At 50.8% G+C, this 16,597-nt stretch overlaps 9 protein-coding genes across 9 annotated transcripts; 5 read left to right on the top strand and 4 right to left on the bottom strand.

Annotated features, from left to right (window-relative positions):
- The first annotated feature begins 361 nt into the window (after positions 1–361).
- On the top strand, positions 362–6,138 carry BDV14DRAFT_73443 (kinesin-3 motor protein uncA). Its single transcript, XM_073777400.1, has 2 exons — positions 362–863; positions 967–6,138. Exons 1-2 carry the CDS (start codon positions 800–802, stop codon positions 5,832–5,834), a joined length of 4,932 nt encoding a protein of 1,643 aa, XP_073627553.1. The 5' UTR covers positions 362–799; the 3' UTR covers positions 5,835–6,138.
- A 146-nt stretch (positions 6,139–6,284) lies between these two features.
- Positions 6,285–8,028, top strand: BDV14DRAFT_73437 (DUF821 domain protein). The gene has a single exon (XM_073777399.1). It carries the CDS (start codon positions 6,555–6,557, stop codon positions 7,950–7,952), a length of 1,398 nt encoding a protein of 465 aa, XP_073627552.1. The 5' UTR covers positions 6,285–6,554; the 3' UTR covers positions 7,953–8,028.
- Positions 8,029–8,281: 253 nt separating this feature from the next.
- BDV14DRAFT_174374 (oxidative DNA demethylase) lies at positions 8,282–10,633 on the bottom strand. The gene is made up of 2 exons (XM_073768888.1): positions 10,395–10,633; positions 8,282–10,336 (listed from the first exon to the last, which is right to left on the bottom strand). The coding sequence occupies exons 1-2, from the start codon at positions 10,556–10,558 to the stop codon at positions 8,506–8,508; spliced, it is 1,995 nt and encodes a 664-aa protein (XP_073627551.1). The 5' UTR covers positions 10,559–10,633; the 3' UTR covers positions 8,282–8,505.
- Positions 10,634–10,763: 130 nt separating this feature from the next.
- Positions 10,764–11,066, top strand: BDV14DRAFT_73429 (uncharacterized protein). Its single transcript, XM_073777397.1, has one exon. It carries the CDS (start codon positions 10,803–10,805, stop codon positions 10,965–10,967), a length of 165 nt encoding a protein of 54 aa, XP_073627550.1. The 5' UTR covers positions 10,764–10,802; the 3' UTR covers positions 10,968–11,066.
- Positions 11,067–11,691: 625 nt separating this feature from the next.
- Positions 11,692–12,173, top strand: BDV14DRAFT_174371 (uncharacterized protein). Its single transcript, XM_073768887.1, has one exon. It carries the CDS (start codon positions 11,726–11,728, stop codon positions 11,996–11,998), a length of 273 nt encoding a protein of 90 aa, XP_073627549.1. The 5' UTR covers positions 11,692–11,725; the 3' UTR covers positions 11,999–12,173.
- Positions 12,073–12,448, bottom strand: BDV14DRAFT_73431 (uncharacterized protein). Its single transcript, XM_073777398.1, has one exon. It carries the CDS (start codon positions 12,341–12,343, stop codon positions 12,146–12,148), a length of 198 nt encoding a protein of 65 aa, XP_073627548.1. The 5' UTR covers positions 12,344–12,448; the 3' UTR covers positions 12,073–12,145.
- Positions 12,449–12,884: 436 nt separating this feature from the next.
- Positions 12,885–13,428, top strand: BDV14DRAFT_174369 (uncharacterized protein). The gene has a single exon (XM_073768886.1). The coding sequence runs from the start codon at positions 12,958–12,960 to the stop codon at positions 13,246–13,248; it is 291 nt and encodes a 96-aa protein (XP_073627547.1). The 5' UTR covers positions 12,885–12,957; the 3' UTR covers positions 13,249–13,428.
- A 246-nt stretch (positions 13,429–13,674) lies between these two features.
- On the bottom strand, positions 13,675–14,044 carry BDV14DRAFT_73418 (uncharacterized protein). The gene has a single exon (XM_073777396.1). It carries the CDS (start codon positions 13,935–13,937, stop codon positions 13,749–13,751), a length of 189 nt encoding a protein of 62 aa, XP_073627546.1. The 5' UTR covers positions 13,938–14,044; the 3' UTR covers positions 13,675–13,748.
- BDV14DRAFT_174367 (enoyl-CoA hydratase/isomerase family protein) lies at positions 13,675–15,437 on the bottom strand. Its single transcript, XM_073768885.1, has 2 exons — positions 14,879–15,437; positions 13,675–14,775 (listed from the first exon to the last, which is right to left on the bottom strand). The coding sequence occupies exons 1-2, from the start codon at positions 15,262–15,264 to the stop codon at positions 14,271–14,273; spliced, it is 891 nt and encodes a 296-aa protein (XP_073627545.1). The 5' UTR covers positions 15,265–15,437; the 3' UTR covers positions 13,675–14,270.
- Positions 15,438–16,597: the final 1,160 nt, after the last annotated feature.

Here is a 16,597-nt window from a genome sequence, read left to right as displayed (position 1 = left end):
TTGCCATTACCAGGATAAGACCCAACACCGGAGTCCCGATGGGATCACAACTGGAGTAGAGGCGTAGGCAATTCAGGCCTAGGTGCGGCCCACCGGGCGCCCAAATAGTATCCATCCTATAGTCAATCATATAGAATTAATCCATGTTCCGGTTTGAGAGTTTATGTCGAGTAAAGTCTTCATACAAGTCTAGAACGACTTCGAGCAAGAAATTGGCAATCTGTTGTAGTTTTGTAGAGGCCGCGGAGGCACGTGCACGTGGACACTGCGGTGGACGGGGAGACGCTTACATAATACCGTATCCCGCGATAATCTCAGGTGGCCTCGCCGTGCCTGGGGAAGGAGGGTCCGCGCTTTCAAGGCCTACACTCCCGATTCCCATCCCTCACCCCCTCAATCGTCCTCTCGCAACCCCAGCGGTCACCGGCGTTGTTGCGCGACGCTCCTGGCCGAAAACGTCGAGCCTTATTCCTTATCTCGAAATCTATTGACCCCCCTCGACGCGCCAGTGCCGGTGCCACATTCCCAGGTGTCAACACACGGCTCGGTACCAACACATGACGTCTGTGTTGCCCCCCGCTGCGAACTGTTAACTCACGAAATATCTTATCGGAGAAGAAGAAACATATAAATCCGGGATTACAAAAGGAACCCTCCAAATTATCAGCCCGCGATAGACAAGGCGGCGCTCCTGCGGCGTTCGCAACTTTTGTTGTCCGCTCCGCTCCACCCCTGGCTGGCTACCAGCGCCCTGAACCAAGCGAGCCACAACCCCCGAGTGTATGGGGCATAGGTCAACATGGCGCCAGGAGGTGGTGGAAATATTAAGGTGGTGGTGAGAGTGCGGCCGTTCAACAGTCGAGGTGAGTACTAGGTACAGCCGTGTCTGCTGGGATTGGGCTGGTGTTCTATCGTTGCGTCTTGACACGCCGTGAAGCTAACGGGCCACTTTGTTGATAATTCTAGAAATCGACCGAGGTGCAAAATGTATCGTTCAAATGGACGGCCCCCAGACGGTGCTCACGCCGCCGCCGGGAGCCGAAGAGAAATCGCGAAAAGGCGGAGGCAAGGGCAACGTGGAAGGACCTAAGACATTCGCTTTCGATCGATCATACTGGTCTTTTGACAAGAAAGCCCCGAACTTTGCGGATCAAGATAACCTCTTTACGGACCTGGGTGTGCCACTTCTGGATAATGCCTTCCAGGGTTACAACAACTGTATTTTCGCATACGGTCAGACCGGTTCGGGAAAGTCATACTCGATGATGGGATACGGCAAGGAGTATGGTGTCATCCCACGGATTTGCCAGGATATGTTCAAACGGATTACACAGATACAGGAGGATAAGAACTTGAGCTGTACGGTGGAGGTGTCGTACCTGGAAATTTACAATGAACGCGTTCGTGACTTGCTCAATCCGTCGAATAAGGGGAACCTCAAAGTTCGTGAACATCCGTCGACTGGTCCATACGTCGAAGATCTTGCGAAACTTGCGGTGCGGTCATTTGAAGAAATTGAGAATCTCATGGATGAAGGAAATAAAGCTCGAACGGTCGCCGCCACGAACATGAACGAGACGTCGAGTCGATCCCACGCTGTCTTCACATTGACACTGACGCAGAAACGACACGATGCTGAGACTTCCATGGATACAGAGAAAGCCTCGCGAATCAGTTTGGTTGATCTTGCGGGTTCAGAGCGTGCGAACTCGACCGGAGCTACAGGAGCTCGATTGAAGGAAGGTGCTGAGATTAATAGATCTCTTTCTACACTTGGTCGTGTTATTGCAGCTTTAGCCGATTTGGCCGCCGGAAAGACCACAAAGAAGAAAGCCGCGTCGATGGTGCCATATCGTGATTCAGTCCTGACATGGTTGTTGAAAGACTCACTCGGAGGTAACTCGATGACAGCAATGATTGCGGCCATCTCACCTGCCGATATCAACTTTGACGAAACTCTGAGCACCCTGCGTTATGCCGACTCTGCGAAACGAATCAAGAACCACGCTGTTGTCAACGAAGATCCGAACGCGCGTATGATCAGAGAACTGAAGGATGAGTTAGCTCAGCTTCGTGCCAAGCTTGGGGGAGGTGGAGGAGCAGCAGGCGGCGCAGCAGGTGCAGCTGGTGGCGGCATTGTCGCAGAAGAATACCCTCCCGATACACCCATGGAGAAGCAGATGGTCTCCATTCAACAACCCGACGGAAGTGTCACGAAAGTGAGCAAGGCGGAGATTGTGGAGCAACTGAACCAAAGTGAGAAACTTTACAAAGACTTGAACCAAACATGGGAAGAGAAACTCGTCAAGACCGAGCAGATCCACAAAGAACGTGAAGCTGCTTTGGAAGAACTTGGTATCAGTATTGAGAAGGGATTCATCGGTCTTAGTACACCGAAAAAGATGCCTCACTTGGTCAACTTGAGTGATGATCCACTACTTGCGGAATGCCTTGTGTACAACATTAAGCCAGGAATTACCCAAGTTGGAAACATGGATCAAGGAAGTCACATCGAGATCAGATTGAATGGGTCCAAGATTATGGCGGATCATTGCAAGTTCGAAAATGTCGATAACGTTGTCACTATCTTGCCAACTGAGGGTGCGGCGGTCATGGTGAACGGAGTGCGCGTCGACAAGCCAAAGCGGTTGAAGAGTGGTTTCCGTATCATTCTGGGTGACTTTCACATCTTCCGATTCAACCACCCGCAGGAAGCACGAGTGGAGCGCGCAGAACAGAGCTTACTTCGCCACTCTGTCACAACGAGCCAACTTGGTTCGCCCGCACCTGGCACTAAGGCACACGAGAGAAACCTTAGTAAAGCTTCAGATCTGGATTGGGACTCAAGTAGAGCGGACTCACCCATGGGCTCTCAGCGTGATGGAAGAGAGTCGGATTGGTTCTATGCGCGCCGTGAGGCAGTGAGCGCGGTGTTAGGACCAGATCACATCTCTCATATGCCTGACGATGAACTCGATGCGCTTTTCGAGGACGTCCAGAAAGTCAGAGCTACGCGACGTGGGTTATTGGAGAATGAAGAAGATTCGGACTCTCTTAGTTCATATCCAATTCGCGATAAGTACATGTCCAATGGCACTATCGACAACTTCTCTCTTGACACAGCGATTACAATGCCTGGGACACCTCGTCAGGGAGAAGAGGACGGCCAGAATGGCTATTCTACGCTGCAGTCAGTGCGACAGGACATGCAAAAACAGCTCGAGCGACAGAAGGAACAGTATCTGGATAAGCTGAGGGACTCGGAAGCTTCTCCGAGTCAAGGTATTGAAGACCTTCGCTCTGAAAAGGTCAAGATGGAGGACGCTCTCCGAGCGGCGAAGGAGGGGTATGAAGAGCAACTCAGGAAGCAAAAAGAGGTTTTCGAGACCCATATGAGAGAGCTGGGTCAACCGATACCGAGGATTTACGAGAACGGTTATCCTAAGCTCGACGAAAGAGAACTAGAGATTGCGCGCTCTGTGTTCCAGCACTGGTCTCAGCAAAACTATGTTCGCATGGCAGAAAAGGTCTTGCAGCATGCCTCGCTGATCAAGGAGGCTCAAGTCATGAGTCATATCATGGACAAGAATGTTGTTTTCCAATTTGCGATTGTTGACCATGGGCATAATATGGCCTCTTCCTACGACCTTGTTCTCAACGGCATCTCTGGAGATGAGGATATTATCCTTGACGATGCAAAGAAGCCATGTGTTGCTGTTCGTGTCATTGACTTTAAGCAATGTGTTATTCATCTATGGTCGATAGAGAAACTCCAGCGCCGCGTCCAAGCTATGCGTCAACTGCACCAGTACATAGATCGACCGGATTACATCCAACACTTCAAGCTTGAGAACCCATTCTCCGAGCCGTGCTCGCCTCAGTACTCGCTTGTTGGTGACGCCGACATTCCGCTGACTGCGGTGTTTGAGACTCGCGTTCAGGATTTCTCGGTTGATGTAATTTCGCCCTATACACAAGATGTCGTCGGCATTATCCGATTGTCATTGGAGCCGTCCTCTGCGCAAGCACCGTCATCTACCCTGAAGTTCAATGTGGTCATGCGGGATATGGCTGGCTTTGCCGAATGGGAGGGGACAGATGTGCACGCCCAGCTTTTTGTGCCAGGAATCTCTGAAGAGGGAGGAGCCACGACAACGCAGATGATCAACGGTTTCAATGAGACGCCAGTTCGATTCGAAAGTGTTCACAGCATGAGCTTACCGCTTTCGAGCCCGCGAAGCGCAGCCCTGAAGATCTGCGTTTATGCCTGCGTGACCCAAATGCACCTCGACAAGCTGCTTAGCTGGGATGATATGCGTGATTCCGCGGAGCAAGGACCCCAAGATCCCAAGACGCCACGTATTGCTGAGTCAGAGTACTTCTCAGAGGAGCGACATGACGTGTTTGCCAGACTCCAGGTTTTGGAAATGACCGAGACGGGTGATTATAAGCCTGTGGAGGTTGTACAGAACAGCGTCACTGATGTGGGCACGTATCAGCTGCATCAAGGTCTCCAGCGCCGAGTCTCAGTGAACCTCACTTACAGCTCCACGGAAACGCTTCCTTGGGATGATCTTACCAACATCCGTGTCGGCTCTGTACGGCTGCTAGATCCCTGGGGCAAGATACCTGACCAGGATCTCCAGACTCCAGACGTCCCCTTGAAGTTTATTCAAGAGCCCATGGTCAAGGACAATGCCGATGGAACCTCCAACATCACGCTTGTGGGTCAGTGGGACTCCAGTTTACACGGCTCGCTTTTGCTGGACCGCGTCACTGCAGAGAAGTACCGCGTACAGGTGACCGTTAGATGGGACCTCCAGTCGTCACGCTTACAGGATCCAGTCTCATTTGAGATCGACCTGACGCTCCAAGTACAAGGGCGTGCATACATTCGCCCTCAATCTATGTTCAAGAACTTCTTTAGCACGACGCGCGTTGTGCATTCTACCGTCCGCATGTACTCCGTTGCAGTCCGTCCAGTATCTGCGAAACGTGCCGCCGACCTTTGGCGCATGAATACGCAGAATGACTATGTGAAGGGTGAGGAGTTTCTGACCAAGTGGGCTCCCAGAAAGGTCTCACTTGTGCGAGACTACATCAGCTCTCGCAAACGACGCCGTCGCATCGCCGACCTGAATGCTGCCAAAGGAGCACTTAGTGCGAATAGTCTCAATGTCGCTTCGCCGCCACGGAGTGGAAGATCGACCCCGCTTCGAAGCGCCGAACCAGACCGCAGGGTGAAATTACTCCAGAAATACGTTGACCTCTGGACCGCCAGGACGGACTCAGTCGAGGCGATTCTCATCAGAGGAAATACCGAGCCTCCGGAGCGCGGCGCCGCATTCGCCTCTCGCGGGAAAATCCAACAAGGCGATGGTGCCAATGATAGCCCTGAACCGGAATGCCTAACGCCGCGATTTTACGCTACCGTTCAGAACCTGCCGAAGAACCCCTCCACATCCAAGACCGGATACTTGTTAATGCCCGACGACACATATACCCACTGGGCGCGGCGCTTTGTTGAACTCCGCCTACCATACCTGCATATCTACTCCGTTCCAGAAGGCGACGAAATCAACGCCATCAACCTGCGCAACGCGCGCGTCGATCACGCGCCTGACTTTGCAAGACTCCTTGATGGGCCTGGTACGGATGGGTCTGGTAGAGGCCGTCCGAATGTCTTTGCTGTTTATGGACCGCAAAACAGTTTTCTGTTCGCGGCACGGACAGAGGCACAGAAGGTTGAGTGGATTTTGAAGATAGATGAGAGCTATTTTAGTAATAATGCTCCTCGCGCGGCGAATGGGTCTGCATTTGCAAACGGGCGATGAGACGACTGCCTGATTGATATCTACAACCGCTCGACTTGAGTGAGACCGACTACTTGATGATGCTTGCGATATAGCAACGGATTTGCCACTCTTCCCTCGCTTCAATACGCCCTGGTTGGATCTTGTCTTGGATACATTTCTATCCTGCCGACCATTTTACCCTTTCACTCGTTACTAATCCTGTTGTTGATGTGTGCTTTTCTTTCTCTACACATATTGATTGGCTTTGAGATACCCCCGAATACAGATACACCTGCCCTGCATTATCTATATAGCAGTGGAGCTGAAACCCCCTGTACATACCCATTTCGATAATGAAATCCACGTATAGATCAATGATAATTTATGTCTAAGTCGCGTCCTCTGCTCTTCTGCCTGGAGCCTAGTGGCCTGTGACGTCGGCCATCAATCACCGATTGTTGCCATGACAACAAACACCACCACATCCAACCCATCGCAAGTGCTGTACAGGATAACCAAGCACAATCACGATCAGTTAATGACTTGATACATCCATTGAACAAAGCATTCGACATGGCAATTTATCCACCTGCAGCCGTCACACCATAACCAACCACCGCCGACACCCCTAACGACGAAACGAACAAATTACCACTAAGCGAGCGTATATACAAACTGCATACTGCATACTGCAGATTCGTGCAACGATCCTACATACCATACCACACATACTATATATTTTCACAGAATCTGAAGACGATGATCAGCATCCTCCGCCAATCCCCCCTCCGCTTTCTCGGCGCCGGCGCCGTCTTATCGCTTCTACTACTCACATTCCTGGTTTTCGGTCGCGGGTCGTCATATGGATTTGAGGGGCAAAGAGGGGGACACGGGTATATACTGAAGGGATCTAGCTCGACATGTCTAGAGCCAACGTCCTACCTAAGTTCGAATACTACACAAGTAGACCCGTCACAATGGACATGGACATTCGACCCCCGCCGCGACGCAAACGATCACGCCCTCTCACACACGCAATGCCAATCCGCTTTTCCAAAACTATTTACCTCCATTGATCGCACAGCAAATACCCTCCTTCAGGAAAACAAGGCCATAACATATCATCAAGTCGACGCCGTTCATAAGAAAGGCGGGATAGACGGGAACGGCAACGGTCTTATCCGCGCTGCGATTGTGGCCGGACAGCTCTATATTATTGATTTCGGTCCGCAGCCTTATACATTCTCCCGGGGGAAAGCGACACTTCATGCGCTGAACCGGGCGTTGGTTGCGGATCCGGAGAGGGGAGATTTACCGGATGTTGACTTTGTAATGAGTACGGATGATTTTACGCCGGATGGGATGGGGCCTGTTTGGAGTTATTCTAAGAGGGTATCGTCTGAGGGAGGGGATGCGGAAGGTGGTGGTAGTGACAGCAACGTCTGGCTAATGCCTGACTTCGGATACTGGTCTTGGCCTGAAGTAAAGGTCGGCTCGTACAAGGATGTCAGGTCCCGAATAGCCTCCGTTGACGGAGACGGAGACAGCGCTGGCCTGCACTTCCACGACAAAAAGAAACAGCTCCTCTGGCGCGGCAGCGTGACTTCGAACCCTAACATACGCTCATCCCTCCTCTCCACAACGAGAGGAAAATCCTGGTCTTCAACGCGCGAAATAAACTGGGATGACCCGGAGTCTACAAAAGCGAACGTCGTCCCAATGGAAGACCACTGTCTTTATCAATTCCTCGCACACGCAGAAGGCCGCTCATTCTCCGGGCGCGGGAAATACCTCCTTAACTGCCGGAGCGTGATAATCTCGCATAAGCTCGAATGGGAAGAAATGCATCATTCGGCACTTATACCTTCCGGCCCCGACGCGAATTACGTGCAGGTTGAAAGGGACTGGTCTGATCTTGAGCGGAAGATCGAGCATCTCCTTGATAATCCGGAGGTTGCGGAGCGGATTGCGGATAATGCGGTGCGCACTTTTAGGGATCGGTATTTGACGCCTGCGGCGGAGAGTTGTTTTTGGAGGTATCTTGTTAGACGGTATGGGGAGGTTAGTGGGTTTTTGCCTGTGTTGGAGGAGGATGGGAAGGAGAAAGGGAGGGTGAGGAGGGGAGTGAGTTTTGATGATTGGGTTCTTGGGTTCTGAGTTATTGGGTACGCTGTATATATTGTGTTTCTGACTGGCGTTGGGATCGGCATTGGACTGTATTTTATGATATGATGCATTGTTATGGTTATGATAGACTTGCTGAAGATATAGACATCTGGATCAGGTCATTTCTCATTGACACTAGCGAGATATTCACTGAGGATCTGCATGTAGAAGTAGCTACCGAAGTTGATCCTCAAGATACTGCTGTGTCGAGTTCATTGCCAAACACAAAGAACGTATTAGAATGAGGCAGGTATTTACTGAATTGGAAGGTAGGTCTCGGTAATAGGTTCCTGGAGAAGGGTAGCCCTAACCGGGTATGAGAATGAGCTTGCTGACAAGTGGAAGAAGCCGAGTGCAGAGCTAGCTTGGTGGGTTTCCTGGATACTTATTGTTTCTGCCTCTTTATACAATTGCGTATCTGGCCATGGTTGAAGTGGTTTTGATAATATACTGACAAGGGTTCATGATGGTGTTCATATCGGATCAAGCTATATACCTACCAAAACAAGCAATGCAAATAAGGACTCGATCATTATATTTTACTTCACTCCTCGTCCTCCTCCATCTCATCTTCATCCCCCTCCTCATCCTCGTCATCTTCCTCTCCCTCTTCTCCTTCTTCTTCGTCATCATCACCCTCCCCAAAAACAATTCCACACTCCCCTGTCAAATCCCACCGATCGCCCTTCGCAGCCTCAGAGACATACTTGACGAACTTCAGCGTCCCACTATCCCGAAGCACAATACTCAATCTGTTCCACCCCGCCGCCGTAGAGAAGAGAATACCATCATCTTCGTCGTCGGCCGCAGATTGGTAAACCGCAGCGTCTTTATTGTCGTGCTCGTCGTCGCCGGACATGTAGATTTCATAGCCGCCTACGGAGGGTTCTTCTTCCAAAGACTCCTTGGTGGGCGGTTTGGATTTGGAAGAGCTTGACGCGGCGTTTCCGTTACCGTTTGCCTCGCCTTCGCCTTCACCGTCCTCTTCAGGTTCCTCCTTTTCCCAGCCTGAGCTTGGCGTAAGGCATAGTGTGAATTCGAGACGGGGTTCCTCGCCCTCGTAGCTGTTCGCAAGTGTGTAGTCCTGACCGCGACGGAAGCGGCGCGCCAGGAAGTTGTAGCTCGTTACGTTGTCCGCTCCTGTGACAAGCGTAAGCCACTTGCGGAAGGGCTTAGACGGGAACAGATCGTTTAGCAGTTCCTGAATGGGCGAGTCCTTCTTCTGAGCACTTGTTGCAGGGTCGTGCTCCTGGTAAAGGTACCGGTGTTTATGAGGCGGGCGGGCAACGGTCCAGTCTGTGCTCGATTGGATCTCTTCCGACGAGGAAGGGAGAGAGGTCTTTTCTTGCTCCTCGATGTAGGATCGGACCTTGGCAGAGAACTTTTTGGAGAGGAAGTTCTCGATGTTGAGGGACGAGTCGTTCAGGAAGGCGTCGGACATTTCGTCCGCATTGTCGGGGGTTAGGTAGGAGGGGGCGATGTACTGGATTAGGAAGTTGAGGTCGGATTCTGTGAGGGGGGTGCTGGGGTCTTCTTCTTCTTCTTCGGTTTTGGCCTTGCCCTTGGCCTTGCCTTTATCGGCGGTGTCGTCCTTTTGCTCCGCTGCTTGCTTGACGGTGACGGTCTTTGACTGGGGGAGGTCGTAAATGTCTGCGCGGCCCTGGAGCTGAGAGAGAGAGCTCCGCTCAGCAAGCTTCTCCTCTAGTCCCTCTTCGTATCCGTCTTCGCCCTTCTGAGGAATATGGAACCATCCACTGATCGCCATACGGACGCGCTTTTTCGACTTGTCCTCGTTGTCCTTGGGGTGATATACCTCCTCGACATCGTGGAAACTCTCGCCCGGCTGGACAGTGAAGAAACTAAGCTGGTTAAAGGCAGGCGGAATACTAAGGCTGTAATCTGGACTGGGAACCTTCACGTCTTCACCTTTGGCATCCTTCTTCGTCGCAGTGGGGTATAGGCGGAGCGCACCACCCCACTCCGCCTGCCAGGGCTCATCGGGGTCCGTGAGGTACAAGATATAGCTGAGTCGCCGACTACCAATGACGTCGTCATGGCAGAGAAGGTGACAGCCCTCATTGTAAACGTTGATAGCCATGTCGGTCTTCTGCCCGCTGAGCTTGCCGGACCTTGTGACCGCGGACAGGAACTCGCGAAAACGCTGGGAGTACATGGCGTCGCGGAGCTTGAGAATGGATGGCAGGCGAGACAGTGAGCCATCGTCAAGCCCGTCCAGATTTGCGAGATCGCCCGACTGGAAGATCTTGTAGATGTCCGTTTCCTTTTCGGTGAAGTGCAGATGCTGTTGGATCTCGTCGCGGACGGAGCGCAGGAGGGAGTCTTCGATTAGGGGGTGAATGACGCCGTGGAGGTACCTGCATCCTTCCATTAGAATTTAAAGATCTCATCGTTTGTTTTTATGATTGAACGTACGGCTGCGACTGCGCATAACTCTTGGTATAGTTCTGCTGCACGGACGGATCGAAGAGACCGTCGCGGAAGCGCAATGCGACCTCCTCGCTGGAAAGAGCCCGCTTCTTGGTTTCGGGCTGGCCATTGCCGTCGACCGAGTCTCTGCCGTTTGTCTTGCGCTTCATTTTGTGTGCTTGTTGTTTGATTGAGAAGTGGGATCTATCTAAAAATTTTGGCAGAAGGCGATATTTTTTCAGGGCGGTGAGCGGTATCAATCAGGCCATACAAAGTACCGCATCAGGCCATTGCTATGGGGTAGCTGTTGTACTTTCTGCTATGTTAATTTCAATTTTCAATCATAATAGTTTGTTTTATAGTCTGAATTGTCAAAACCGCCCTAAAACTCCAATCTAACAATCTAGACCATTCATGCTCCCATACTCCATAATGAGCAGAGCGGGCCTAGAAACGCGGAGAAGGGCCGGGATCTTCGATTGCTATCGGGTCCCCGATAAGGATGCGCCTCCCTCCGTCATCATCGCAACCACAAACACTCTCACTCCTCTTCTGCGGTCAAATACATTCATATCATGATCTACAACTAGTCGCACTGCTTCTTACCTAAGCAGAAACATATTACAAGCGCTCTTCAGCACACATCCGCGCTAGGACTGGCACAACAAACAAACGTCATCGCATAAGCAACCGCAGCTGAAGCCGGAGCTACGCCACTCAGGAACAAACATCCAACAGAGTCTCTACAGCCTCTACAGCCTTTACAGCCCAACAAAATGCAACCCACAGAAGAACCACCAACAAATAACCCCTCCCGCCCAGGAACACCCCCTCGCCCACCATACTCCCCCGTAACACCCGTCTTCGCGCACCTCACGCCCGTCGCACACCCCACCTCAAACAGCACATCTTCCCACCCCATAGTCCCACCAGCTGCAACATCGCCCTCACCAACCTCACAAGCTCCTCCACCAGCATTTAACCCGCCCTCGCGCCCATCACAGATTCAGAATTCAAATCCATTCTCTCGTCCACCGCCAATACCGCCTACATTCGCGCCAGAACCACCGCCCGTCCCTATATCAGAAAGCGAGAACCCAGATGCCATTGCGCTGCGCTCGGCGATTTCGATATTGCAGTTACAGAAGCAGCAGAGTCTAAGGGATATTCAGACACTGGAGAAGATGAAGGTTGTTGCGGCGGAGGATCCGGAGAGGTTTGCGAGGGAACTTGCGGAGGGGAAGTTAGCGCCGAGGGAGAAGGGCGGGTTAATTGACTTTAATCACGACGATGAGGGTGATGATGATGATGATGATGATGATGATGGAGATGCGAATATGGCGGATTCCAGACCTAAAGACTTAGGCACACTCCCGGCTGCTCAAAACGTCGTTCGCATGCCGCCTGTTAACTGGGCGAAGTACCAGGTTGTCGGTGGGAGTCTGGATAAGATGCATGAGGAGCAACTGCGCCGCCCGTCTACCGGCGAACCGAGGAGGGATGAGGGACTGGCACCAGAGTACATGCTTGCATCGCCTTACCGGCCGCTGGTAGATAAGCTGGAAAGCCCTACGAAGCCGAAGGGCATCAATAAGAGCAAAAAGGGGTGACTGTAGAACATTGTATACTATACACTATGATGCAGTCCTTGATCTTGAGGCGTGATAAAATACATGATAATGACCTCTTCATTCAAAGTAAAAGAAGGGATACTAGATATCAGCAGAACCCATTCGGGGTAGGATACCAGTGCCCTCTCAGTATTGGCGCTCGCGGGGCATAGCGAACACATTCTGCAGCTCTCTCTTCACGCGCGAGGACATATCTGCTGGATCCTCATGGTCGCACATCAAGTACTGCAGTCTCGAGCTGGCCTTCATCGCACCATAGATTCTTCTGTCAGTTTCGTTCAACAAGTGTGCGGGCCCAACATTCCCTCCTCTGTTCATGGTCATAGGAACCCCGACTGATACCGCCTCGACCTCCTTATCGAATATACTGCGTAACGACTGGGCTTTGACTTCTCCACGATGCTGTCTTTCACTTTCAGGTATCCCGAGACTCAAGCCTGAAATGCCATTGCTATTCTGGGATAACCTACTGCTCTCCACCTCCGTCTCAATGCCCATTGCCATCTTCATCCCGTGCCTATCCTTGACATTATCAGTACTGACAACCCGCTCTCTACTCTGCCAGATATTCCACTCGTTCTTTGGTCTCAGCTGTAGTACCCGTCTGCGGAGACCGCCGCGCTCATTGGAATTGGTATTGCCTCTTGAGTTTGCTGCTGTCATCCTTGCATCAGCGACCTTCTTTGCCTCGTGCTCGGCAATCCATTCTTTGGCCTTCGGTGATTGCGGTCTGCACTGAAGCAGGATGTTTGAAATTGCATCATTTGAGAGGAGCGCGTGGGACTCTGTGGTCTGCCAGCCGGGGAGTCGGGAAGGTGGAAACTGAGGTTGAGGTTGAAGCTGGTGTTTGGGCTTTGGGTTGTATCTGGGATTGGACTTGAACTGGGAGACGATATGTCTGTGTTAGCACCGGTTTTCGCCTGCCCTAAGATAAGTAGATGAGACTTACATCCTCAATCAACATCTCAACCGGATCTCTGTACTCGGGCAGGAGAAGCACCTCATCGTCTTCATCTTCATCGTCGTTTTCAATCTCCGTAGCCTCGCTATCAGTCGTACTTTCACTATCGGTCTCCATCTCGCTATGTGTTCGCTCAGGATCTGACTCAAAGGGACTAAGCAGTCTTTTCACGGGCTTCTTCACGCTCACGTTCCCTGTCTTTGTCTTTGTCTCTGGATACTCGGCGTCCTGGAACACGGCGGCCCGCTCTTTGAAGCGTTGCGCGTAGGTCTTGTTGATTGTGCTGTTCCAGGTGCGGCTTTGGCCTTGTGTTTGTGTTTGTGTTTGTCCTTGCCATTGCCATTGGCCTGGTGCTCGGGTTGGGATTGGGGCTGGTAGGATCCGGCTTGCATACCATTGGCCATGGCGATGTTCGAAGGTGGTGCTGGTGTTGAAGCTGGGGTTGGTGTTGGTATTAGTGTTACAGACCAAAGGCTGATGTGCAGACGGTGGAGAAGGAGAAGGCGAGGTCTCGAGGGAGCGTTTCATGGGAATGTTCGATTGGGGAAGAACATGTTGATGGCTCTGAGTTAGGTTTGTGCTGCTGCTGTAGCTTTGAGCTTGAGTCTGAGAGTAGAAGGGGAGGTAAGGCGGTTCATGGCGCTGCTGCTGTTGGCTGTGGTGCTGGTTGGGATGGTTCATGGTGTTGCAGCGGAGCAGATGTGTTAGGGTTTCTGTTTCTTTTCTCTTTTGTCTTTCGCGTTTGGAAGGTGTATCTGACGGAAAAGCTTATAGGTATGGATGTCCTTCTTTATTATCCTTTATTTTCTCAAGATTGAGAGGGCTTGAATTTGCAAAGGGCCAAGGTTGAGGTAGTTGATGTGCTGAGGGAGTAGAAATTGAGTGTGGGAGATTTTGACAAGGGCAGAGACATAATGGATTTGTGAACAGAAATGATTGTGTTCTTGGTATTGACATTTCTTGATTGAAAGTGAATGTAATGAACCTTGTGTTCTGATGGCTGAGGTCTGGCTAGGGCATTCAGTGAAGATGTGGTGATTAGGAAGACATGAGTGGAGTCTCTTCTCTCTGTGTATACTTCTAATACTTACTCCTTGTAGCTTAGTCTAATCGATTCGAGACAACCTTTCTCCTCTTTCTGTTCTTCCATTTCTATACTCAAGTGGATATAAGCTATAGCTGTCTAATATTGAACCTGAAAGTATAAGCATGGCAGATCTAGAACCTCAAGAACCCTAGGTATACTGCCCTAGATACTATCTTCAAACACATATCAGCATCTTCTACCATTCAAAGCTTCGACTTCCCACTCTTCCCCTCCCACTCTTCAACCCTCTTCTCAGCCTCCACCCCCTCAGCCTCCTTCCTCTCCTCAACACCACCCCTCCACTCTAAATTCCCCTTATGCCCATCCAGCACTCCAAGTAAACCCCTATACATCTCCTCCTTCATAACCCCATAAATTCCACTCTTAACCTTCCCTCCCAAATCCCTATCCTTCACAAACGCCAAAGTCTCCTCAATCCCACCAACACCATCAACAATGCCCTTCCCCAACGCATCCCTCCCACCAACCCTCTTCGCCTCAAGAACAAGTTCTCGTGCCGTAGAAGCAGGTAATTTCTCCGTAAAAACACGCATCATGGGCCCCTGCAGCGGGACTCCAAAGTCAAGCTCGTTCACGCACACGAAGCCCCTGTCGGAGTTCATAATGCGGTAGTCGTGGTACATTGCTAGCATGAGGCCGCCGGCAAAGGCGTGCCCGTTTACAAGGGCGATGGTGGGCATGGGATACCTGCAACATCCATCAACATCCATCCATCTCCCACTCATTTAAACCACATCAAATCAAAAGTAGGGAGAAAAGAAAAGTGAGATAAGGAAGGCAAAAAACTCACGTAACCAACCTCCTAAAAACCCTCCAAAGATACCTCTCCAAAAACCCCTCCGTGCTATTCGCCAATTCCAAATCAAGTCCATTACTGTAGAACTTCCCAATGCCCGACGTAGTCACCACCACGCCGCGCGGAAAGCGGTGCTCGAGGATATCGAGCGCCAGTAGGAAAGTCGTTAGGAAGGATGGCGTGAGGCGGTTATCGGGTGGTGAGGTGAATGTTAGGATGTAGATTTTTGACGCATCATATTTGGCATTAGGTGCTTGGGGTTGAGGTGGGTTTGCGACTGTTATTGAGCCTGTTGGTGGTGCTTGGTCGTTGGTTGTTGCGGAGGCGGAGGCGGAGGTGTGTCCTGAGGGGATGGGGAGGGTGAAGAGGGGGGCTGTCATTTTTGAGGATTTGTCTTTGATTCAAGAGGAAGGTGTATTTTTGGTGAGTGTATGACTGAGTATTATGTAGAAGGATGAATTTATGTATTTTTAGGTTGGACGTGGTGCAGGAACCGAGTTGAAGGCTGAAGTTGGGTTCGGGTCGCTGATTACAACTAGAATATGAGGACCTGTGAAATCGACGCCGAAAATGACAGCTACTGAGGCCATAAACGGCCGCATTTCCACCCGTAACACTCAAAGCGGTGAGCCACCGTTCTAACCTCCCTTACGTGCTTCGCACCACTATTCTGTACCCGCCAAGCGCTCTTGTTCCAACGCTGACCCCTCAACTTCAGCGAGCTTCAGTACCTCGCAACTCATGACCCTCTTGACGCTACAATGGCCTTCTTCGCGGCCAGACCCAGCTGCCTTAGAGCGGACTGGCCTGGTCAATTGCTCTATAAAATGCTGCCTTCCCTGCTTCTTCATTCCTTTGCTCCCATGCCCGACCTCCATCCTCTGCCTAACAATCTTGGTTCCATCCTGAAGTTGATTATCCTCTCTATAATATTTTTATCTAACTACCTTCATGACGCCTCCTCTGGTCCCCCCTGCTTAACCTGGCGAACATTAATTCTAGACTAATCTAATTCTCTGCGAGGAGACTCGAGTATGACATATGGCTCATTCATATGCTTGAAACACTAATATTCGATGTTATGGTAGCCGGCGACGAGAATACAAAACATGGTGGTGAAGATAGAGGCCACCATCAGCTAGTTATGTTGTGGGAAGCGATGGATCGATCTCCTATTGGGTGGCCGGCATGGCCAGCTAACTATCTAGTTAAGTTAGTTAAGTGTGGTTACAGGTGACCGGGCCTCGTTTTTTTGGTCGTGCTCCACGTTCCTGGCCTTGGCAGTCAGGTGATTGACACTTTACCTTTTTTGTTATGTATGACCTTTCAAGCCACTGGAGCTATTTCAGTACCAATACACAAAAAAACCTAAGTACTTAATAACTACTTATTAAGTACTTAGAATGTAGTACGAGTTTATATGTATATCAAGTGTACCTTGTTAAAAATATCTCTAAAGGACTTAAAATGTATTATATCTTGTAGGTTATACCTTGTATTTCAGAAAACGACAGATTAGATACTTGCTGATTAATAGTCTTGGCGGTCATGTGAAGGGGATATATTGTCGGAGCATGGGTTCTTCCCCTGTCCTTGGGTGCCCGGTCTGCACAGTCTTAGTCAGCATCATAAGTATTTAGCCTAGCTCGGAGGTGCATCCGCCCCTCCTAATACCAGACTCCTTCCCATTTCCCACAGGTTATGAGCCCTCTA

This window comes from Aspergillus stella-maris (assembly GCF_047715825.1).
Source record: "Aspergillus stella-maris strain CBS 113639 unplaced genomic scaffold BDV14scaffold_31, whole genome shotgun sequence".
NCBI classification, from domain to species: domain Eukaryota; kingdom Fungi; phylum Ascomycota; class Eurotiomycetes; order Eurotiales; family Aspergillaceae; genus Aspergillus; species Aspergillus stella-maris.
Note: the sequence above shows the minus strand (reverse complement) of the source record. Positions and strands in the feature narration are given on the sequence as shown.